The 24,674-nt window shown below is 37.3% G+C and overlaps 5 protein-coding genes across 10 annotated transcripts; 2 read left to right on the top strand and 3 right to left on the bottom strand.

Annotated features, from left to right (window-relative positions):
- Positions 1 to 626: 626 nt before the first annotated feature.
- On the bottom strand, positions 627 to 6,333 carry LOC143907208 (uncharacterized). Of its 5 annotated transcripts, XR_013259769.1 has the most exons (5): positions 5,621 to 6,333; positions 5,499 to 5,541; positions 5,059 to 5,129; positions 4,896 to 4,970; positions 627 to 754 (listed from the first exon to the last, which is right to left on the bottom strand). XR_013259769.1 is itself a non-coding variant. In XM_077423829.1 (4 exons), the coding sequence occupies exons 1-4, from the start codon at positions 5,624 to 5,626 to the stop codon at positions 694 to 696; spliced, it is 213 nt and encodes a 70-aa protein (XP_077279955.1). In that variant the 5' UTR covers positions 5,627 to 6,333; the 3' UTR covers positions 627 to 693. The 5 variants fall into 5 exon arrangements, 1 of the variants encoding a protein (XP_077279955.1); XR_013259768.1 differs by having other exon boundaries at positions 5,059 to 5,535; XR_013259766.1 differs by having other exon boundaries at positions 5,059 to 5,541.
- Positions 6,334 to 6,522: 189 nt separating this feature from the next.
- On the top strand, positions 6,523 to 15,758 carry Dnapol-epsilon255 (DNA polymerase epsilon catalytic subunit 1). 2 transcript variants are annotated; one of them, XM_077423809.1, is made up of 18 exons: positions 6,523 to 7,022; positions 7,096 to 7,216; positions 7,297 to 7,515; positions 7,648 to 7,874; positions 8,004 to 8,244; positions 8,350 to 8,666; positions 8,734 to 8,980; positions 9,072 to 9,624; positions 9,733 to 10,174; positions 10,319 to 10,556; positions 10,630 to 13,215; positions 13,368 to 13,534; positions 13,639 to 13,927; positions 14,024 to 14,104; positions 14,201 to 14,466; positions 14,609 to 14,741; positions 14,827 to 15,038; positions 15,117 to 15,758. In XM_077423809.1, the coding sequence occupies exons 1-18, from the start codon at positions 6,937 to 6,939 to the stop codon at positions 15,418 to 15,420; spliced, it is 6,729 nt and encodes a 2,242-aa protein (XP_077279935.1). In that variant the 5' UTR covers positions 6,523 to 6,936; the 3' UTR covers positions 15,421 to 15,758. The 2 variants fall into 2 exon arrangements, with proteins under 2 accessions (XP_077279935.1, XP_077279936.1); XM_077423810.1 differs by lacking the exons at positions 6,523 to 7,022; positions 7,096 to 7,216; positions 7,648 to 7,874 and having other exon boundaries at positions 7,376 to 7,515.
- On the bottom strand, positions 15,525 to 17,208 carry LOC143907224 (ATP synthase-coupling factor 6, mitochondrial). Its single transcript, XM_077423858.1, has 4 exons — positions 17,051 to 17,208; positions 16,514 to 16,659; positions 15,792 to 15,922; positions 15,525 to 15,653 (listed from the first exon to the last, which is right to left on the bottom strand). Exons 2-4 carry the CDS (start codon positions 16,651 to 16,653, stop codon positions 15,622 to 15,624), a joined length of 303 nt encoding a protein of 100 aa, XP_077279984.1. The 5' UTR covers positions 16,654 to 16,659; positions 17,051 to 17,208; the 3' UTR covers positions 15,525 to 15,621.
- A 357-nt stretch (positions 17,209 to 17,565) lies between these two features.
- On the top strand, positions 17,566 to 20,207 carry Eif3d1 (eukaryotic translation initiation factor 3 subunit d1). The gene is made up of 3 exons (XM_077423844.1): positions 17,566 to 17,834; positions 17,941 to 17,986; positions 18,633 to 20,207. Exons 1-3 carry the CDS (start codon positions 17,652 to 17,654, stop codon positions 20,096 to 20,098), a joined length of 1,695 nt encoding a protein of 564 aa, XP_077279970.1. The 5' UTR covers positions 17,566 to 17,651; the 3' UTR covers positions 20,099 to 20,207.
- On the bottom strand, positions 20,033 to 24,674 carry LOC143907210 (uncharacterized). The gene is made up of 6 exons (XM_077423838.1): positions 23,730 to 24,674; positions 23,139 to 23,646; positions 22,623 to 22,750; positions 22,094 to 22,211; positions 21,791 to 21,874; positions 20,033 to 21,516 (listed from the first exon to the last, which is right to left on the bottom strand). Exons 1-6 carry the CDS (start codon positions 24,189 to 24,191, stop codon positions 20,618 to 20,620), a joined length of 2,199 nt encoding a protein of 732 aa, XP_077279964.1. The 5' UTR covers positions 24,192 to 24,674; the 3' UTR covers positions 20,033 to 20,617.

A 24,674-nucleotide genomic window follows, 5' to 3' on the forward strand; every position in this document is an offset into this window, starting at 1 on the left:
ATTAAAATATTTTTAAAAAATAATTTCTGTTTCGCTGTCTTCTTGTTCTATTTGCTCGTTTTCTTGCCTTTTTTTTTTATATAAAACGTTTGATGTCATTTTTTGGAACATCTTATCTGTTGGCTGAAATGCGGCTGCTACAGAGCCTCTAGAGTTTTCTCCTTGTGATCGCTTCACGCACTCTTTTGCTAATAATGTTCCGTTGACTGTTTCAATTTTCAATTTATTTCTAAATTTTGTTTTCATTAAATTGACCTGTAAATTAAAATAAAAATTAAATAATTGCGTATATTTATTACACAATAAAAAGTATTGAAATTATATATTTAAAATTATCTATTTTATTTTTTTAAATATTTACCCGACTAAAAATTCTTTCACAATCTGCATTTGAATGTGGCAAACATAGAATATCAAGAGCAAATGTAGCCAATTCATGAAATTCAGACTTTCCCGCAGCATTTTTATTATCCAAAATCTCATTCCAAAATTTGTCCACGTGTGTTTTATCAAGATTCTTGGGTAAAAAGGCAGTGGAAAATGGAAGACGACGCCATTGGTCATCTATTTTTTGCATCATATTATTACTGTCATTGCAACTCAAAACTCTTGGAATTACTTTCATTAAATTAAGAAGTGTTGGAGTTGTATCTCGATATGATAGAGATAAAGCATTTTTTGGATGCAACGCCTTCAGTTTTTGCAAAACAGGATTTTGCATATCATAGCGATTTGATATTTGCTGTGCTGATATCTAAAAGCATTACAAACATAAAATGCAATAAAATCGATAATAGAGATAAAAATAAATATACAACATTTGTTCATATATAAAATAATACATAAAAGGATATATTGTATTTTATAGCGAAGGTGCGTTAGAGAGAGAGAGAGAGAGAGAAAGAGAGAGAGAGAAAGAGAGAGAGAGACAAATACTATGTTTGCGCAAGCGTTGTTCTGTGGTAATTTACAATAATTCCTCCGCATAAACTGGATTTTGTAGTAATTTACGATAATTTGCTTCGCGTAAACGAGTGAATTGTCGTAGGTTGCTGCAGAAGTGGCGCTCGAATAAACGTATAGTAAAAGTGAAAGAATTTAAGGTAGGGGACAGGGTGGATTCGGACCACATGCCCCTGACAGTGAAGATAGATGAAAGAAGAAGAAAAGAAGAAAAGGAGAATGAAGAGGTAGAAGAAAGAGAAGTTACGAAATGCAAAATCTGCTGAGATGGAGATGCAATTAGAAGTTATAAGGCAAACACGGAAAGCATTATATGGAGTGAGGATGGACAGAGTACAATAGAGTGAATAGAGAAAAAATGGAATAAACTCAAAGGTATAATCCAGGAGGCAATGATAAGAAAGAAGCTGGTTACGAAGAAGTATGAGTTAGGACACAAGGTTTGGTGGGACAGGCAATGCTCAAGAAAGAAAAAGGAGGTGGAGGAGGGGTAAGGCAGGAAGATAGAAATATCTGGAGGAAAGAAGAAAGTTGATCCGAAGGAGTTAGCAGAAAGGAAACAGAGAGAAGGGAGAAGTGGAACTGAAGAGTTTAAAAAATGCTACGGAAGTTTGGAGATTTATAAATAGAAAGAGGAAGAAGAAAACTTAAAAGGAGGCAGATATAAGTAAGGAGGTTTGAAGAGACCACTTCATGGATTTATTGGCAAATATGGCAAATATGCTGAAGTTAAATAAAAAAAATATTATATAAAAGGATATATAAAGAATACCTTTAGAAATTCTCTGCAACGCCTAAAAAAATCCTTTTTCTCGTTTTGTTGAATAACATTATTTTTATCGTTCATGGCTTGAAGTACTTTAACACCAAGATATATTTGTGAAGATGGGATGAATTCATCTTCCTTACAAGGATTGATATCAGCAAGTGCAGTTTTCATAACGTAATCTCTCTTCATATAGCACAGAAGAATTTCCTGATACATATTTATTATTTTGTCATGAAGTTCAGTGACGACCACCGAATCAGTTTGAAAGAAACGATTGAAATCCGTAAACTTTGGTAAGATCCACTCAAGGAAGAAAAAATATAATTTTGATACTGGATTGTTAAGTTCATTAGAAATTTGTTCTGCGGCTTGTAATCGTTCAATAATCCATCTATCGATGAAGAACAATCTCAAAGCTTCCCATTGTTCAATAATGCGTTCTATAACCATTATTAAAGAGAGCCAGCGTGTTTGAGATGGATGTAATATCTTATGTGGTGCTACATTAGCAAATTCTTGAAATTGGCGAAATTGACATTGCCTTTTTGCACTTAATTTAAAGAAATTATATATATTTCTTGCCAAATCTTCAATTGATCTGGGAAGAGTTTTGCAAGCTTCACTTGCGCATAAAGCAGCCGAATGACATACACATTTTAAAATAAATATATTAGGACATTTTTCTTTAAATCTACTAGCTACAGAATTATGTTGACCCATCATTGTACTGCATCCATCTGCAGCAAATCCAATTATATTTGAAAGAGGTATTAAATACTTTTCAAGACACTTTATTATGCCGTTGAATAAATTTTCTGCTGTTGCACCTTTGTCAGCATTGCTTGAATCATAAATTTTATATAGCTCCCAAAATTCACTGACAATTTTTTTCTTATTAGTATCATTATATCTCACTACTACACAAGCAGTTTTAATGCAAGATATGTCAGTTGATTCATCTGTAAGAAGACTAAATTTATTGTTTCTTAATATCTCAGCCAGTTTCTCCTTATGAGAAGCACCAATAACATGTACTGCAATATTAGTTGCCTTTGTCCTTTTCATGGCAATTTTTTGTATTACTGGATAATCAGGACAAATATCTTTCAAAAAATCTACAAAATAATCAGTCAAACGGTATGACAGATTATGTTCCGTTAAAAATCCAACCAATTTTATTTCAACTGACGTAGTAGCCTTAGATGTAGATTGGTTTTTATTGGTAAAGCGTGAAATAGACTGTTGTTTCACTGTTGCATCTTGCATTTTCTCTTTATGTTTTATACTTTTCGCATGTCGTTTAATAACCATTATATCTGAACTCATTGAATAGTTGCAATATATGCATTTTGCTCTATATTCATTGTTCTGATCATGACTTAACCAAGCACTCAATTCTGGATCAGAAACCCATTTTTTTGTAAATTTTTGCTTTCGGTGTTTTATTTTTAATAGTTTATTTTTATTTTTATTTTTTGATCCACTGTAATCAATATCAGAATTAATAGCATAAGAGTTAAAAAATAATATAATAATTACATTTTACGAAGATTACGCGTTTGATGATAAGCATGCGCTGAAAGAAACACAACTAAAAGGGCTTTAGGATGAAGAAAGAGAAGAAGAGAAAAGAGAAAAAGAGGAGAAGAAGAAGAAAGAAGCCATTGGAGATACGAAGCGACGTGGCCAAAACTACAGCAAGAGATTCCTTCAATATAATAAAAGAGATACGTTCATCAACATCTTCTCGAGAAGCTCTTTTGAACTACTACTGGACTCTCGTCTTTTTGGTTCGACGTTGGATTTTATTATAAATCTACTGGTTTGTCGGTCTATCGACATATTAAAGCTTATTACACCTATGATGAATATCTTCGGAGGAGTGGTGAGAGGCCTCGGCCTTATGTTCGGATGGCCGGTAAGAAAGTCGGAAGAAAAAGCAAATGAAGTAAACGACGAAAGCCGTTAAGGACAGAAACAGATGAAATGTACGGATTGCACGGTTGATGAAGCAGAAGATAAGGAGAGATGAAAGAGTGAAAATAAGAGGGACGAGCGTGAGTTCTCTTCCAAGGCGGTGAGAAAGGAAATTGATTTTTATCCAGTTTAAAAAATTGTAAAAAAGACAGCGAAATGACGAAGAGCCGATTTCTTCGATTCCTTAAGAGTTCGACGTTTTTGTCTTTATATCAAACATGGTGCGCATAATTTGCCAATCTTGTTTAGAAATGCATTATTATCAAAGTTGTAAGGATAACAAAAAATGATTTACAGGGAAATAAGTACATACAACGAGATTATTGCTAGAAGTTAAGTTGCACAAAGATTTCTTGAATTTGAAGCACAAAAGAACAAAAGCAAAAAATACATCAAATATTTAATAGAATATAAAGCGAAATGAAATAAATTAAACATTTTAACATAGCATAGATTGGACAGAAATGAATTTTGTTAAACAATAGCAGAGAAGTGCAAAGAGGTACAAAGGCAAACATGGATAATATTTGATGAAGGATATATGGAATCTTTTTCAATCGATTGCTTTAAATTTATATGTTAAAGCTGAATATTTTCCAAACAAGTAATGACAAGAGAAAAAATGATACGATCAAGATATCGGCTACTATCTTTGCAAAGTATTTACTTTGAAATTTGCTTTGTATATTATAGTATTATAATGATTTACAAGAAAAAGGATTAAAGGTAAAAGCAAAAAAGAAGATTACGCGCTTGATGATAAGCATGCGCTGAAAGAAACACAACCAAAAGGTTGTGGCTTTAGGATAAAGAAAGAGAAGAAGAGAAAGAAGAAAAAGAGGAAGAGAAGAAGAAGAAAGAAGCCATTGGAGATACGAAGCGACGTGGCCAAAACTACAGCGAGATGAAAGAAGATCGGAAAAAGAGATCTCTTCAATATAATAAAAGAGATATTACAGGATTGTGGCTTATTTGGTCTAGAAAATTTAAGAGACTGAAAGTATTTTAAGATTGGATGAAAGACAAGCATCCTGACAGCCATAGATCTCGTCATGTCCAAAGTCCAAAGCCAGATAGGCGAGATGATAACAGAGCTTAAAGCTTATTATACCTATATTATAGATCGGGATTAAAAAATCTCGAATAAAAATTCATAATATTTATAAATACTATTTTTTTTACACACCTTGTATGTTCCTCAATGTTTTCCTCCCATTTTCTTTTACCTTTATTGTGGCAATTTGATATGTCAGATATGTGCCTATAATATCAAATAGCATGTATAAAATTATTAACATTAATTTGTTAAAAAATATTTACTTAACTTTTCATTAGAATCAAGCATATACCTTTTATTTTGTGCAGGTGCATCATGTATTGGTGAAGGATCATCTGCATCACTAGTATCACTGAACTCTCTCTGTAATAATAAGTAATATTTTTATTTGCATTTTTAAATTAATCTATTATATTTATAAATTTGCATGTTTTAATTTTTGACACACTAATTGTACATAAATATAAGTATGTAAAAGTATAGATACATAGTTTTTAAAGAAAAAATCGAACAATAATATTTAATTACAATAAATTTTATTTTAAAGTTTATATCAATGAACCAAATAGAGAGAAAATATTAATGAGTTCATGTATTATTTAATTTATTTATATAAAATCAATAAAATATTTTCCTGTCATTATTTGCAACAAAGAATTACAAGTATAACGAAAATAAAGCATATATAGAATGGTAGAATAGCATCTAACTTGCTCTTATCTTATAACTCACACAGACAGCTGAGACAACACGTATGTCTTAATTGGTTCTAAAACTTACAAACGTTATCAATTAATCAAAATTGTCAACTTAATTGGAAGAAACCATTTATGTTAAAAATAACTTTAACTTACCATCATATTTATAAAATTAACCTGTAAATACTAATCTATATGAGTGTATAAGGCACCTATACCTCCTCATCCGAGGAACTTGTGAAAAAACCCCCTAATCTATATGATTATAACTATTACACGACACAATGCGTATTGCGTATATAACTGTATCCACATCCAAGTGTCAGAACGTGGCCGCTACAAATTCACTCGCACCTCGTTCAAGTCAGCCTCAAACCACGTAAAAGCTCAGCGCCGGGCTGATTGCCACGTACGTAATACAACTTATGCAATCCGTTACAAAATAATTGCATTCGTTTAATCGAAGCACATTCTGCACATTTAGCATTTAGCGCCAAATAACCGCACTTTACAATGCGTTCATAAAGTATAAACATCTCGTCGCCAGACTCGTCAATAGCGAAACAATGCGACAGCCAATCAGAATAATGCACCCAGTAGGTGCATATAGAGAGCCTCTCTAGGTGCATCTAGGAGCAGTCAAATGTGATTGGTTCTTATCTTTAGATCCAGCTAATCACATTAAATTGCTACTTAGCCGCTATTTTCTGAAAATACCGCATAGATGCATGCAATAGTAGTATAAATAGTTGTACATGATTAAATAGCAGTACAAAATGGCGTACGACACCCCCTTACGGTCGTACGTCGTGGAAAACATGAAATAGTCGTTCCGGTACGACTATAGTCGTACGTCTGGCAACACTGCCAGTCACGACTCCATTCCATCTTCCATCACTGTAAAATTATCGAGGCGCCAAATTGATTTTTGAAACGGTCGGTCAGAGACGCGAACCAATCGTCTCGCTCGCGCCTTCTGCACTCGGACGCGAAGCGAGAGTACGCTTCGTACACTTAATCCTCGAAAGGGGGTAGATATCGATCGTGGCGAGCAAAAGCTTTTAGCGCGCGAGAAAAAATCGTTAAAATTATCTCTAATTAGTCGCTTTTGCCTGATCTCTATCTACCGGCAGCGCGACGTAGAACTTCGATCCGCCAATCAGAAGACGACTTTTCATATTTTCATCAATGGCGGTGCTGGGTGCTGTAGCGTATTTACTGAAAAAGGCGGGCTTCGATCGGACGATCAGCTGTGCCACGTGCAACGTGCAACAGGCACTACGGGTAGACAATGACGGTCTGTGCGTTTGACGCGCTTGTTTGTTGCTTTGAAGATTTTCTCGATATTGTTACTTGACTGTTGACATTTAACTAGCGCGTGTGTACAAAGGCGCCTACGTTCTTAACCAAAGAGGAACAAAAGACAAAAAAAAAAAAATCGACGAAATATCGCTTTGTTGCTGATCTTCGAAATGGAAACTTTGCAAAATACCGGAGCTGCCCATCCGCCTAACGCGTTCAACAGAAGATATTCGAATCGAGAGACCAGTGCGCCGGGGTATGATGATTTTGAATGCTTGCTGTCGTTGCTGTGTACATTTGTTTCTTTTTCTAAATGATCAATATTTCAGGGAAAATGCACTGAAGAGATTGCTCGAGATCAAGGAGGATATCAGAATCGACGGTGTATATGGGTTCCGTCGCGTCGCCGACTCGAAGGAAAGAATAGGATTCTTGCTTAACATGCATGCGGTAAGGAAAACTGAAGAAACAAAGGTATCTACGATCTCTTAAACGCAATTAAGTAACAAGATCCTGATGTTTCTGCGTAGACGGAGATCGTAGAGGATGACAAGCGTCTGTTGAGCGGCGTGGATTATTACTTTATTGAGGAAGATGCCACCAGATTTAAAGCGTCGTTGCCATTTTCGCCATACTTTTACGTTTTATGTCGTAAAGATACGTTTAAAGAAGTGTCGACATTTTTGTCCAAGAAGTACATGGGAATTTTGACAAAAATCGAGACCGTTTACAAGGAAGATCTTGACTTGGTAAGATGGGCTTCTAATCGGCATACAATTAGCCGTTAATAATATATTTTACGTTACAAAAATGTTTGGAAAGATTATTTTTTCTTGTGACTTTTTATTTATTTTATTTATTTTTTTTTTTAAATTTTTTAGCCTAATCACTTGATTGGTTTGAGACAAAAATACCTGAAACTTTCCTTCGCAAATACTGTCGATTTAATAAAAGTCAAGCGCGACATTATGCGCGTTGTTAGAGTTAACAAAGAGCGAGAGAAAAGTAATACTTACTACACAGACATGCTGGCAACTACTTTGCAACCGAACGAACAGGATAGCGGTAGACAAACTTTAGATCACATGGATAATATTCTTGATATTAGGTAATTGTATACATTTTCTTTCCAAATTTTTCTTTCTTCCTGTATTAATATTTATTTTCTTCGTTATTTCTTGATTTCTTTAGCATTTTTTGATTTATATGACACTTATTTTGAAATATCAATTTTTAGGGAATATGACGTACCTCATCATGTCCGAGTATCCATAGACGCCAACATCTTCTGTGGAATGTGGTATTCTGTAAAAAGCAGAGGAAGCGAACCACCTATAATCACGCGAAAGGAAGACATGATTGAACCGCCTGAACCTATTGTATTAGCGTATGATATTGAAACTACAAAGATGCCATTGAAGTTTCCAGATGCCAGTTTCGATCAGATTATGATGATATCATATATGATAGATGGACAGGTATTTTACATAAATAATGCTTACGCTATTCAGCTTTGCATAAATTATATTTCGTTGTATCGCCTTCTAAAGAGAGTTTACATTCGATATGTTTCATTTTCTTAGGGATACTTAATAACGAATAGAGAATTAGTCTCTGCCGACATACGAGATTTCGAATATACACCAAAACCGGAATTCGAGGGTCCTTTCACGATATTCAACGAGCCTAATGAAAAAGCAGTTATAGTGAAATTTTTCGATCATATTAACGAAATAAAGCCGCATATATTTGTAACGTATAACGGTGATTTCTTCGACTGGCCGTTTGTTGAAGCTCGAGCAGCTGTACATAATATGGATATGAAAGAGAAAATTGGTTTCTCTAAAAATCGCGAAGGTGTTTACGTCAGTAGAGCTGCTATGCACATGGATTGCTTATGGTAAATAGTCTGTGAGTTATTTAACAATGTAATCCTGCGAATATTCTTATCGCAAAATATTTCTTAGCTGGGTTAGACGTGATTCTTATCTCCCAGTGGGTTCTCAAAACTTGAAAGCCGTTGCTAAAGCTAAGTTGAGATATGATCCAGTGGAACTTGATCCAGAAGAGATGTGCAGATTAGCGTCGGAAGAACCTGAAGTACTCGCGAATTATTCTGTCTCTGATGCTGTGGCAACGTTTTATCTTTATCACAAATATATTCATCCCTTTATATTTGCATTATGCACTATTATTCCTATGGAACCTGATGAAGTGAGAAAAATATTGTATTGCGCACATTAGTTGACGTACGTACGCATTTCTTTAAACAATCTACTTTTTTTTTTATTTCGTTTATTTCTAGGTACTCAGAAAAGGATCTGGTACACTGTGCGAATCACTTCTCATGGTACAAGCTTTCCAAGCTAATATTATATTTCCTAACAAACAAGAAACCGAACTAAATAAACTGACAAAGGATGGTCATTTACTAGATCAAGAAACGTATGTGGGCGGACACGTGGAAGCTTTAGAATCGGGTGTTTTTAGAGCTGACATTCCTTGTCGTTTTAAAATTGTTCCGAGCGCCGTAGACGAATTAATTAATGGTGTAGAAAATGCCTTGAAACACACGATACAAGAAGAAGAAAAAGTATCGATCGATATGGTTACGAATTTTAATGAAATAGTAGATGAAGTTAAGGGAAAATTGAAGGAACTTAAAGACCAACCTTTGAGATTAGAAAATCCCGTAATTTATCACTTAGACGTAGGCGCTATGTATCCCAATATAATTTTAACCAATAGATTGCAACCTTCTGCGATAGTAAATGAAATAGATTGCGCGGTATGCGATTATAACAAACCTGACGCTCTTTGCCAGAGAAAAATGAAATGGATGTGGAGAGGCGAATATTGTAAGTTTAAATAGAAAATACTATCGCAAGTTTATCTCTATATTATCAAGCTGGTTACTTTCTTCTCGACTTGTACTGTAATTATCGTTTATGATTAACAAATTTTAGTGGCTGCAAGTTTGGGTGAATATCAAAGAATAAAGCAACAACTAGAAACTGAAAGATTTCCACCACAATTTCCTGGTGGCTCCAAGAGAGCTTTTCACGAATTGACCACGAAAGAGCAAGCTACGTTTCAAAAAAACAGGCTTACCGAGTATTGCAAAAAGGCTTACAAAAAGGTCAAAATTACCAGAATGGAAGAGAGAACACAAACGATTTGTCAGAAGGAGAATTCATTTTACGTAGACACTGTGAGAGCGTTTAGAGATAGAAGATACGAATATAAAGCATTAACTAAAGTTGCTAAACAGCAAGTAGCAGCAGCAATCGCGAAAGGAGATGCAGCTGACATAAAATCCGCTAAGAATAGAGAAGTTTTGTACGATTCTCTTCAGCTTGCTCACAAATGTATTCTCAATTCTTTCTACGGCTACGTTATGAGAAAAGGGTAAGTGTTAAAATAGAAAATTATATTAAGTGATATTTAAGGTACAACACTTTTATCATGTTTTTAGTATTTTTATTTATACCCTTCTTAAATTATTTTTTAAAAAGTCCTAGTTTTTTTTTATTGTTTATTTTAAAATTACAGGGCACGATGGCACAGCATGGAAATGGGTGGCATCGTATGTTACACAGGTGCTCATATTATCATGAAAGCTAGAGAAATTATAGAACAGATTGGTCGCCCATTGGAACTGGATACCGATGGTATATGGTGCATATTACCTGCGTCTTTTCCAGACTCTATTATAGTTCACACTACTCATGAAAAGAAGTCGAAATTTACGATCTCGTATCCGAATGCGGTTCTCAATTTTATGGTGAAGGTATGTATGAATGAATAAAGAAAAACACATGTTTTCCTTTCTTTTGATTACTCTATTTTTTGAATTTTCACAGGATAAATTTACTAACGAGGTTTATCATGATCTTGTGGATAAAGATAATTTAACGTATGAAATCAGAAGTGAAAATTCGATATTTTTTGAAGTTGACGGACCATATTTAGCGATGGTATTACCCGCTGCTAAAGAAGAAGGAAAGAAATTGAAGAAACGATACGCAGTTTTTAATTTCGATGGTTCACTAGCCGAACTAAAAGGCTTTGAAGTAAAGAGAAGGGGTGAATTGCAACTGATAAAAATTTTTCAAGCCTCTGTTTTTGAATCCTTCTTAAAAGGAAACACATTAGACGAATGTTACGCTTCGGTTGCGAAGGACGCAGATTATTGGCTGGATTTATTATATAGCAAGTGTGCGAATATGCCCGATTCCGAATTGTTCGAACTCATATCCGAGAACAAATCCATGTCGCGTAAATTGGAAGATTACGGTGCACAGAAGTCCACGTCCATTTCTACGGCTAAAAGATTAGCTGAATTCTTGGGCGACGAGATGGTTAAAGATGCAGGTTTAGCTTGCAGATATATTATAGCGAATAAACCGCAAAGCGCGCCAGTTACCGAGCGCGCGATACCGTTGGCTATCTTTCAGTCGGAACCGGCTGTGCGAAGACATTACTTGAAGAAGTGGTTGAAGGACCCCACTTTGTACAGCGATGATATAAGAGATATTTTGGACTGGAATTATTACATTGAGCGACTCGGGAGTGCTATTCAAAAAATTATCACCATACCAGCGGCGATGCAAGGCTTACCGAATCCAGTTCCACGAGTACAGCATCCACCTTGGTTACATAAGAAAGTGTCGGAGAAGAATACATCCCATCGTCAGAAAAAGATCACAGATATATTTTGTGTTGTAGCTAAGGACACTTCTCATACGAACAACACCGAAGAACCCCGCGATATTGAAGATCTCGCAGGACCGTCTACTAGCTTCAATACTCCAATTTCGGTTGTTAACAAGAGGAAAAGGCAGCATTTAGATGAGGATGAGACAATCAGAGCCAGAAGTTGGAAAGAAGCTTTGGGTTCGCCTCCTCCCAAGGGAACAACGAGAAAAGAGTTGCTTAAATGGTTGGAGTTTCATAAAAAAAAGTGGGCCTTCCAGGCTCAACAGAGGCATCAGCATCGACGGAAGAGGAGTAAGACCGACGAAAATGATAGAATCGCCTGGGGGGTTATACGAAATACGAATACGTCTACCATGACCGGCTTTTTGAGACGCGCTCAAAGGAAATTATTGGAAACTCCGTGGCAAATCATTCAGCTGTCAGAAACGGGTGAACCCGGCATGTTTCGATTGTGGATACTGGTTGACACGCAATTGCATCAAGTGCGTCTCGTAGTACCTCGTATATTTTACGTGAACACCCGCAAAGCAAGGCCCGATCCAGGACCTAATGAGCTCTGGAAGAAGAGCTTCAAATCTTTACCACGCTCTCGACCGGTGTACAACTTGTATCAATATTCTCTACCAGAATTTCTGTTTCAAGAGCACAGCCGGGAACTCCTGGAGGACTTGAGTAAACCAGAAATTGAAGGAATCTATGAGACGCAAATGTCATTAGAATTTCGGGCTATATTGCAATTGGGATGCGTGTGTATAGTCGACCCGCGTGCCGCGCGGAAAATGGTAGACGGAGCCGATACCTTCACTCTGGATCAATTGGAATTCAAGAGCATCGCCTTTCAACCTTACCTCAAGCAAACCGGATCGATCAACTACATATTTCTCTATCATCATTGGAGTTCGAACCGTCAAAGAGCACTGTGGGGCTTATTCTTAAGCGCCAGCAAGAGAGGTCATATATTCGTCTTAGATTCAGTCGCTTCCAATCAACTGCCGAACATGAGTACATTGTACACGCAGGAACGTAAAGCAACATTGGAGAAAAATGGCGAAGACAAGATAAATAGGTTGCCTATAACTATGCAATTCGTCGTGCAAGTTGAAACGAACTTCCAACAGGTGTGCCGTACATTGCAGGCAGCCTTGACGACATATAAAAACGAAGCCCACGGAGCAACGATTATTATTAATCAAACCGCTCTCGACAGAACGGTTTTAACTACCGAAATGCCGCTTCTCAATGACTTCCCTCTCGTCAGCACGCACGTGCGTGATGTTGAGAATCTGTACAGCACGTTAGAATGGCAGAAGACGGGCGCGAAAATGATGATCAGACACTACCTGAAGAGTCAACAGATCATCGAATTAATCGCGGAACAATGCCGATTCTTTCACGCTCCTATCGGCAACGTACCCGCGGATCCCACGCTCTTCGGCGCGGATTTATTCTACGCCAGACATTTGCACAGGAACAATTTTGTCCTGTGGTGCTCGCCTACGGAGAAACCCGACTTAGGCGGCAGCGAGAACGACGATAACAGGCTACTGACGGACTTCGAGGAGAGTTCGAGCTGCGCTGCGAACAATCCGGGCACATATTCCAGCGTTTGCGTCCAATTGGATGTAGAAAGTCTGGCGGTTAATGCATTGTTACAATACCATCATATTCACGATATAGACGGAACCAGCGCGTTTGTGGCGTTTCACGCTCAGCAGCGTCCATCCGTTCAGGTCAGTCTTTATATACTAACTAAAACTTGGTTTTTAAAAAATGCTTATATCTAAATTAATTAACGATAGTACCTTTCAAAAACTTATTTGCAACAACTTAATTTATCCGAATTGATAATGATATGATTACATAAGTTGGGATTATTCAACAGGACATGGCAGTTGGTGGTGATTCCGCGACAGTTATTCCCAGCTACGATGAAATCACTCTGTGCAATCCAGCGTTTAAAACATTACGAAGCATGGTAAACGCATGGTTGCTCGAGGTATCCGTATATAAAAATGTATTCGCGGACTATCAGCTGATCCACTTCTATCGGTACGTTATTACTATTTGTTATACTGTTATTTGTTATCAATTATATTACTTAATTACATATTACCGTTATATAAAAATGCATGTACATATTCGTATGATTCCAGGTGGCTGAGGTCTCCAACTGCCTTGCTTTACGATCCTGCTCTACGTCGTACTCTACACACTTATATGAAGAAGTTGTATATACAGTTAATAGCAGAGTTCAAAACGTTAGGTTGTATTATAGTCTTTGCAAACTTCAACAAGATTATCGTGTGCACGAAGAAAAGATCTGTGAACGATGCTTTAGGCTATATAGAATTTGTTGTTCAAACTATACGAAACAAAGAGCTGTTTCACAGTATTGAAATTACGTTTGACCAATGTTGGGAATATCTAATATGGCTTGACTTGGTACGCTGATTCGTCATTTATTTGATTCGTGAAATAACATTAATACTGTTTTGTGTAACGTTAATTTAATTATATATTTGGTTTATCGCGCGACAGCACAATCATGCTGGCATTAAAGGGCAGCTATCTAGAGATGACGCGGAAGATGAGAATACTGAAAATGATGACGATGACGCGGTAAAAAAAAAACCTCTTTTATAGATATTTTTAGAAATTACACCGATGGTTCTTACTTGACGATATTTTTATACCGATTGAATTATTTTTACTCAGCCTCAAATAATGATGAATTGGAGTTTGATGGAATGCCTGCCTAAGGAAGCAGGATGTCAAGCGAGTTTTAACGCTGTAGTAGCAGGATATATAAACGTAGTGTATCAATGTATGACTGAGAACGAAGCCAATAACACTGCAAGGCCGAGAAGAAGACACAGCCAGAGTCAATCTTTTACAGCACCACTTGGTCTAGGTGCATTGGAAAATACAGCCGAGTTTGCGAAAAAATTGATATCGGGAGAAATGTCTCAAAGATTGTTCAAGTATATTTATTTATACATATATTACGTAGTTTTTAAAATTAATATAAAGCTTTTATATAGAGTAAAATGAATTTAAAATTGATATTTTATCGATATGGGAGGTCAGTAGTTTTAATGGCCCTAACGTGTGTATTATTTACAGAATAGCCCAAAAAATACATCGGAATTTGCCGGAAAAGACATTGACTCTCGAGGAATATCCTAATCTGGATATGGGTGGAAAAGAAAGTATAAAGATCAATCCTGCGCTTGAATTAATCAAAGCAGTATGCAAGGTAATATATTATCATTATGTGCTTTATAAACATGTAAAAAATAGCTTCGAGATATTAAACTCTTGCGTATCTCTGAAAATTTCAGGTTTTATCTCTGGACAAAGAAGTAGAACACGAGGTTCATGACTTAAAGTCAAATCTGTTACGACTGATCGGAGTCGGCAGCTATGGCGACAATGTCGAGTGGAAAGAGCCGTGTATTTCTCTTATTCTACCAGAAGTTATATGCAAAGCATGCAATCATACAAGAGATATTGATCTCTGTAAAGATCAATATTACACAATTGAAAATAGCAGGTACGTTAAATACGCGAATAATGTGAATATTAAGTCGAAGATAATATATGCTTTACATCATCATTATTATTATTATAGGCACATGTGGAAATGCCCTATCTGTGATACGTCGTATGACAATACAGAAATAGAATTTTCTTTGATCGACAAATTGAATCGCAAAAGTATGGGTTACGTGTTGCAAGATCTACAATGTCGGAAGTGTAAGGAGATCAAGCGAGAAAACATGAACGTGTTATGTTCTTGTTCAGGCGATTACGATAATTTAATATCGCGGGACGAAGTCACAACATATGTAAATATATGTAAATCTATAGCCACCAAATGTAAAATGAATATTTTAGCAGAGATAGTAGACAACACGAAACTCTTTACGAGTTAGTAATTAAATTAAGAATTGCCTTCTCTTGCATGATAATTTATATCGAGATTAATTAATTTTTTCAACTGTTTTGGATTAACGAGGTTGATAAAAAAAGATTAAAATAATTTAATAGCATATATGTATTTTTAAGATGAATTACTTAATATTTAATAGTTCAACAATACATGAATGTTCTATGATACATATCGACATATGTGTTTACTTTTTAACACCAGAGTCCACAGGTGGATCTAAAACAAAGTACGGCATACGTTCGTTAAATCGTTTTACCTATACGCATGTATTTGCACGAATGCAAAATTTATAATAACTTTTGAATATAAAAATAACAAATATCTGTATAGAATACATGAGTAAAAGTAACGTACCTTCAAATTTGAACTGAGGAAATTGTGTCATATCTACTCCTGTACCGCCACCATATACCTCTTGAAGTTTTTCCAATTCGGAGTCCCGTTCTTTCGTAATCTCCGGGCTGGGATCAACTAATTTCCCGCCTCTTAAAATTGAAAGAAATTTCTCGTAAATATCATATTTAATATTCTCTTTATTTTAATCAATCTCCTAATATAATATACAATTACAAAAATAGAAGCACGAGTTATAGCACATATTTCATAAATCTAACTTATTAATTTCATCTGATTATTGATTTCATCGTTATCCAAAATGCTATTATCTTTAACTCTCTTCAAACTTTGTTTAACCAGAGACAAGCATATCCAAACAAAATGAAATTTATTCCAATTAATTAAACACAATAGTATCACAATTTGATGCAAATACAATTAATAAATGTAAGTAAAGCAGCTTTTTCAGCTTTTCCCTCATTAAAAACTTACAATTAGATATATTCTTATTTCGTTTTAAGAATGAAAATAAAAATATTTATTAGTGTAATAAAATTTATGTAAGATAAGAGATGTATATCATAAACATGTATCTATGTATATACATTATACATATTCATACACTGCACAAGCTACAATCAAAGATACCACTGATACCAAATGGTTTTGATCCTTACAAAATAATATCCTTTGCAGATATTTCTCATTAGAATTCCTGGAAGCTGGAGAAGTGTACTTACACGCTTTTTGACGTGTATTCCCGGAGTTTGTCGAGGAATAGCTGCTGTATGGGATCGGTAGCTTTCTGCAAAGCAGGAACGTTGGTACTGATGCTACGTTTAACAGCTTTCGGCACACTAACGAGACGCGACCTCAGCATGGTTGACTGAAAAAGAAATTAAAAAAAAAAAAAATCAAGTACAATTTTAGGCGAGAATTCCAATTCTATGTCTTTTGTTGTCAACAAATAGCTTTTCTTTCTTGCACGACAGGCATGAATTATCTCCAAGTAACCTCTCGATTATACACATCAAGATAATCACGAATTCTAAATCATGAATTTTTTTTTTATATCGCGTTGAATTTTGTTAAGATGAATTAATCGCCTTTCAGACGTCTCTTACGTAATTAATGCAATAATATTTGTTGGCTAGACCGACTCGGAATAGGTTAAGACGAATCAAGCATACGTTCGTCCATTTATAAATGAATCGACGACGGTAACGGTTAAAAAATATTACATGTTACGCGTGTAAATAAATAATTAATCTATTTACTTTTATGTTTATCACCTGTACCACGCACAACTCCGAATTATCTTCGCAAGACAATCGCTGGAGGAAAAGAACCCAAAGTGACGTAAAGGAATCCCACGAACTAGATATCAATAAAGACGCACGACGCACAGCTCCGAATAAATTTTGTAATGAATAATGATTGACAGATGCAAAATATATAAAAAAAAGTGAAGAATCAGGCAATGTGTAACAATAAGAAATAATAATAATCTAAATTTATTATCGCGGTGTATACATAAAAACAAATTTTTATACAAGTATGTATATTTTTATTTTTATTAGAAGCAAAATAACAGCTTCGTTTATTTTAATTGCTTTTTCTGTATTTTATTTTTTTCTTTGTTTCCGAATATATTTGATATAAGTGCTAATTGCCGAATGCCGATAAGCCAGTCGCCCTCGCGCGATCTGGATATTTTCTTCCGTTCCTTCTTGCACGCCGCACGGGGGAAACTGTTGACAGCACTGCGGCCGGGCAAGATGGCGCGGGCAGGATTTCCGGCGGTGGAGTCAGTCGCAGTCGGTGCCGCGAGTGACGTCGCGCTGAATCGATGCGTGCTAAATCCAACCGGGCATCAGGATGACGGACGCAGACGTGGTGGTGCTGGACGATCCCCAGACGGTCCAGAAGGAGGAGGTGGCGGCGCACTTTCAAGCGCCAGCGATCCAGCACAATCCGGACGGCTGGGGCCCGTGCGAGCTGCCGGATCAATTTAAGGACATCCCTTACCAGCCATTTTCGAAGGGCGACAGATTGGGCAAGGTGAGCGTCGTGGCGAGGCTCACTCGCTTTTCCTTTACTCACGTTCTGGAAAAAAAAAAAAAAAAAGAAACATGCTCATCTCTCGCTTTATCGTTTTCTCCCGTAGATCTCGGATTGGACTACGCCGGCCTTCCAGGACAAAAAGTTCCCAAGTACGTATCTCGCTTCGTCGACCGTTCACGTGTGTTTAACCTCAAAGATCGAGAGACCCGGGCCACGGGGACTCCGCTGGGTATCTCGTTGGCACTTTCGCGTTACGTATGTCGCCTTTAATTGAGGACGACAGGCTTCGGTCTGCGTAAAGTCTGAGACTGAATCTGGAGCGACGTTTAACAGGTGTACATGTCAAATGCTTGAGCTTTCTTTCTGTTTCGAATTCTGATTTATATGTAATTATTTTATTATATTTTATATGGAAATGGATTTTTTAATATTATATTCGAAATACGTATGTGATTGAATAATGACATTTTGATATAATTTGTAATCTGGTCTTTTAAACTAATATTCAAAACGCTGTCGCAAATGGAATAGATTAATTGTCATTAGTCATATATTTTGGGTGCTATATTTATCTTTGCTATTAAGTAATCACATTTGTTTTATTGGCATGTAATTTTTAGAACACTACATTTAAAAAATTATATTTTAAAAGAAAACTAGATATATAAAGTACTCAAACATTGGAAGATTTTTTTAAGCATATTTTCAGCATATTTTTTATATTACACGTGGAAAATTTAACTCATTGATACATTTATAGTTACATATATAACTAATAAATTGCTATTTTTCTAGACAAATATACATCGCAGTTTGGTTCAGGCAGTCAATATGCGTACTATCACGACGAAGATGAAACCACCTTCCACTTGGTGGACACCACCCGCGTGCAGAAGCCGCCATACCAACGCGGTCGGTTCCGTCACAATCAGCGCAATATGCGCGGTCGCGGTGGCCAGCGTGGCGCGATGAGCCAGATGCAGCAGCTAGGGAAGCTCAAGTTGCGAGAACGAGAGCGTAAGGGACAAACGAAGCGCTGGGGTAGGCAGCAAGGTCTGCGTAATCACAAGAATCAGCCGCCTATCAAGATTCGAGACGCTTCCGTGACGGTTCGACCTGACTGGACGACGATCGAGGAAATGGACTTTCCTCGACTGGCCAAGCTTTCGTTACCCGGTGTGAAAGACGGCGAGGATATATTGTGCTGCGGCTCGCTCGAGTATTACGACAAGACGTACGATCGCGTGAACGTAAAGAGCGAGAAGCCGCTGCAGAGAATCGATCGCATTTTCCACACGGTCACGACCACCGACGATCCGATAATTCGTAAATTGTCCAAGACCGAGGGCAATGTATATGCCACTGACGCGATCTTGGCCACCATCATGTGTTGCACGCGCAGCAATTATTCGTGGGACATCGTGATTGAGAAGATTGGCGATAAGCTGTTCTTCGACAAACGTGACAACACCGAGTTCGATCTTTTGACCGTGAACGAGACCAGCGTCGAGCCGCCGCAGGACGACGGCAACTCGCTGAATTCGCCGAGAAACTTGGCCCTTGAGGCGACTTTCATCAATCACAATTTCTCGCAGCAGGTGCTCAAGTCAAATGAACCGCGATACAAGTTCGAGGAGGGCAATCCGTTTATCGGAGAGGAGGAAGAGAGCGACGTGGCCAGTGTGGCTTACCGTTATCGCAAGTGGGATCTCAACAATGGTATAGTACTTGTCGCCCGATGCGAGCATGACGCCGTGATGCAAGGCCCGAACAACGAGAATCAATTCCTGACGATCAAGGCATTGAACGAGTGGGACTCGAAACTGGCTAATGGAGTCGAGTGGCGTCAAAAGCTGGACACGCAGCGCGGTGCGGTTTTGGCGAACGAATTGCGCAATAACGCCTGTAAACTTGCCAAATGGACGGTTCAGGCGCTACTAGCCGGTTCGGATCAGCTGAAATTCGGCTACGTGTCGCGAGCTATTGTGCGAGACTCGAGCAAGCACGTGATTCTTGGTACACAGCAGTACAAACCGAATGAGTTTGCGACGCAGATAAATCTGAACATGGATAATGCGTGGGGCATTCTAAGATGCATCATCGACATTTGCATGAAGCAGAAGGATGGCAAGTACTTGATAATGAAGGATCCAAACAAGCCTATGATTCGATTGTACGATATTCCTGACAATACCTTCGAGAGCGAGGGCGAGGAAGATGAGGACGACGATGAGCCAGTTAATGACGCGTTTCAAAGTTAATAGCCAGGACAGCTGAGTACATCCATCGTTAATCATTGGTTGACGCTTTTACAATTTTTGTGGAGGAGTATTATAAAGGAAATAAATGAGAAGATTTCAATATACGATACTTGATTTTATGGAACTTCATTACTCGGATACTCCTTGATGTAACTAATAGAAATTAAGATAATTAGGTTAATTAGGTATACACGTTACACAAGAATTTAATTGAGGGACCTATGTTTCAAGATATAACGATTTAGTATTTACTCAAGCTATTATACAACTTTATTATAATATACATAACAATACAACAAAAGAAAAATCTGAATTCTATCTCTTACAGCGGATTTTCATCGGTTTCATATGTATCTCGTAACTTTACATTTTTATCAAATTTTTAAAGAAGTATGTATTGCTATTATTAATGTCAGTTTAGTTATTAAAAATACTTTATTTAAATATATACATGTGTTTCAGCATATACAGATAATATTTAATTAAGATAATATTTGATGCTACAATAATCTTAATCTTTTAATTTAGAATTTCAATCTTTACTTGGGGATCCAATTCCTTGATAACGTATCTTAATTTACGAATAGCGGCAGCTACCATCGAATCATCGATATCATAATGGAGAACCATTCTGACCAATCTTTCCGTGAGAGCCAGGCATCTGATTATGATCTTATCATCGTCATTGAAATCATTCACTTGATGGAGCCTCTTCATGAAAGTCTCGGCGGAAACTCCGCTGTCGGTATTCACGTTTATGAATATCATATTGGTGTGCGTGGTTTTCAGGTCTACGCTGAATATCTTGGTATCCAATTGATCGATCGCCTCCGCGATAATAAATGCTTTTCTGTGATCTTCTACCAGTCGTGGCACTGTCTGTTCCAGGGCGACGAGCCCGGCCGCAGCGATCACGCCGACCTGTCGCATAGCACCACCCAGCACCTTGCGCCTTCTCCTCGCGTTAGCGATAAAGCTCTTGCTTCCGCAGAGCACAGACCCCACGGGAGCGCCCAATCCTTTGCTCAAGCAAAAAGTGACCGAGTCGAACGGAGCGGCTAGATCCTTCGCCGAGATCTTCGACGCGGCCGAGGCATTCCACAGTCGTGCCCCGTCCAAATGCATCTTAAGATTGTGCTTCTTCGCCACCATCGCCAACTTCTCGACCCATGACTGAGGAACGGCTTTTCCGTTTATCGTATTCTCCACTATGACCAGCTTTGAGATCGGTTCGTGTAGTCGGTCCACGCGAATCGCACTCTCGAGGCTCTTCAGATCGAACGTACCGTCGTCGTAGTTAAACAGAGGACAAATGCTCGCACCGGCTATTTGCGCTGCACCACCCTGTTCATGAAGAAACACATGCGACTCGTTTCCACAGTAGATTTCGCTGCCACGCACATCACAATGATTCATAACTGAAAAGGAAGGAAAGAAAGCATAACATTTTCTTTAAATGCGTTTGAAAAAAATCGAGAAAATCGATCTTCACTTTTCTAACGTGACACAGACTCCATTCAGAATCCCGATAAATAGAGGTCAATTTTTTAATTAACGGTATTAAGAGATTCTTCCCCGTAACTTTCATAATTCGATCATTAAATGAATGAAAATAAATTTCGTCCTTTTTAATGAATTTTAAAAGTTAAGATGCGAGACGTATACCTACAGAGATCGTTTTTAGAATCTTACCAGCGATCAAGTTTCCCATTGTACCAGAGCTAACAAAAAGTGCATCTTCCTTTCCAAGCAAAGTCGCAGCCATTTTTTGTAATTCTAAAAAATTTAAATAAACAATCGTTTAGGCCTCAGCTAATAAATATAAGAGGGGATTGTTAAAATTGTAGGACACATTATCCAACAAGTCGTGATTTGGCAGAAAGATAATTTTTATAAGAAAATAAAATTGATTTTGAGAGAAAAACAGTTTTAGATATGAGTAGCATTCATATTTCACAATGTTTTCGGTTTAAAATCGAATTTTTCTTTTGCTACCTTTTACCGTAGGATCTTCCTCGAAGACGTCATCCCCTACTTCCGCCTCAAACATAGCTTTCCTCATCGCCGCGGTTGGCTTCGTGAGCGTGTCGCTTCGTAGATCGACGATAATAGCCTAGAGTAATCATAAACTCACTTAACTCATTTAGAACAATCCCCGTGTAACGCAACTCGAATTTCATTCAAACTCCACTGTTCCGTCTCCAAAAATATTTTTGTCTCAAAAAAATAAAAAACACGCAGATTCTTTTCAGGCGCACACCCTGTACTGATTATACCCAGTATTAAAGCGACAAACAACATCCCTCTAAAAGACGTTTTATGTCCCGATTTTGGACACGGTGTTGTCTGGGATATAACGTTTACATGCGTTCGTGTGTGTGGACACGTTATTATTAATGTTACATGGGATACAATAAATAAGGAATGAATTAAGTGAATTCTCATCGTTGTTTAAATTTACTACGATCGATGCTAGGATCGAATAGACTTGGAATGAGAGCGAGACCATTTCTTCTTTACTTACATTCTTTTCCCTCGCATAATCGCGAATGCCCGGGTTTATTGCGCCATAAGACATCCTGCTGGCTGTGAATGACGTGTCCTGACTGACTACCGACTGACAACTGACATTGAATTGTGCTTCAGCGGCTTCTGTAAGAGGGGTTTATAAGTGACTTATTCGCGCTTATCTTTTATCTAGATACATGCTTTGTCATAGGCTGCGGTCCACTTGACGCTATATACAGATGCTTCAAAGCATTCCTCTTCTCTTTTCTTTCAATGAAGACAGAAAGAGAAGAAGAACGCTCCGAAGTATTTGTAGCGTCGAGTGGACCGCAGCCATAGTGTAATCGGAATAGTTGAAATTTATATCGCACGTGCGTGGAAAGTGGCCCATTACGCGCGTGTTTTTTGTGCGACAAATAGCCACTTCCACTCGAAACAGTGCGGTAATATCTCATTCCCGCAAGAGACTGCACGCGTGATATAAATTGGTTAAAAGTTGAAAATTGGACACGCGTGCGGTGATTTCACTCGCCTTCGGCTCGTGCGTCCACTCCGCACTCCACAAAAAAAAAATTTTTGTTATTGACGGAGTCCTCGTATGCTTCGGCAACTGTATTGGATTTCGAGCCACCGTGTCGTTTTAACGTTGTTACGTCCGCTCCAGAGTCTGCTAGCAGCGTGCGACCAGTGCGACGAAAGGTGTGGCCGGTATAAGAATGAGGACTTGCTAATTTTAGATATGACGCGATAATTGTTGGAATCTTTCCGAATTTGTTGATTCCAACTGGTTGGTTGGTGCACTTTCCATTTTGATAATTTAGAAAAAATCTCGAGGTTTGGCTGTTTTTTGGTCTCAAATTTATATATTTTTTAGATATAGTGTAGAATTCATCGGTGATGATAAAAGATCTCGATCTGTAATTTTTTGTAGTTGAAATTTTAACGATCAAGATAGTTTCTTTGTCTTCGATGTCGTTAACTTTCATATTGGTTAGTTCCACTCTTCTGCATGCACCACAAATTCCAAATATCATAGCAACCTGTAAATAATTTAATATACATGTACACATTGTATAAAATTTTTTATTAATGTAAAAGTTTACGTTTGTATTTGATACATTACCTTTATAAATAAATATTTTTGGTCGTCAGCTTCGTCGAGAAATTTTTGAATTTGTTCCGATGTTAATACTTTTGATTTTTTTGGGGTATATCCTTGTGACTGTCTCTTCAGGAATGGAATGAGTCTACCATATTCAGTAATATTAATATTGTTGTTGATATTTAGAGTCGTTTTGAGCATTGAGTAAGTTGCCCATAAGGTGGATGGCTTATGTGTTTTTGATAATTCTGTGAGATACGTTAATATTGTGTTTTCCGAGAATGGTTTCTTTTCTTTAGTAATTGTCCACTGCATAAACTTTTTATATGTATTTGTATATTTTTCTATGGATTTTGAAGGTAAGCGATTTTCTATCGTGTTTTTTGCAATTCGTGCTATCTCTGGAGGTGTTGGTTGGTCGTCGCTATGGTCGTCGCTATCGGTTTCTGATATGTCGTCTGGTATGACGTTTTTGCCACTCATTTTTGATTTTTTCTTAGTAACTTGTTGCGAATTCTTTTTTATTTTTTTTTTTTACTTTACTGTGTATGTTCACAATAATGACTACTATGTACGTTTCAGTTATTTGGGAAGGTTATGTCTTCTTCTCCTTCTTCTTAAATTTTTGGCTCTTGCCGCCCAACGGCGGACAATACGGCCAGATATTCCTCTGTTTGATTATCAAATTCTGAATCACCGCTAGCGCGGCAAAGTCCAAATGGAAATCACTAAATCACTTAAAGTCTGAGTGCGGATCAATGCCAGACAGCAACAATCGTTACACTTAAAAAAATTTTTCCCTCCGGACAAAACACGTCCGAACTGGTCCGTGCACGTTTTTTTTTTTTTTTTTTTTATTTGTCTCTTTGGTTAGGGACAGAAGCGCCTTCAACCCTGCCTTTGGGTTATAAGTATATAGCCATATAGCGTCCGCACACGTTGAACGAATGGAAGGTTATGTCTGAG

Source organism: Temnothorax americanus, unplaced genomic scaffold (assembly GCF_048541705.1).
Source record: "Temnothorax americanus isolate GAGA-0224 unplaced genomic scaffold, ASM4854170v1 Scaffold8, whole genome shotgun sequence".
NCBI classification, from domain to species: Eukaryota; Metazoa; Arthropoda; class Insecta; order Hymenoptera; family Formicidae; genus Temnothorax; species Temnothorax americanus.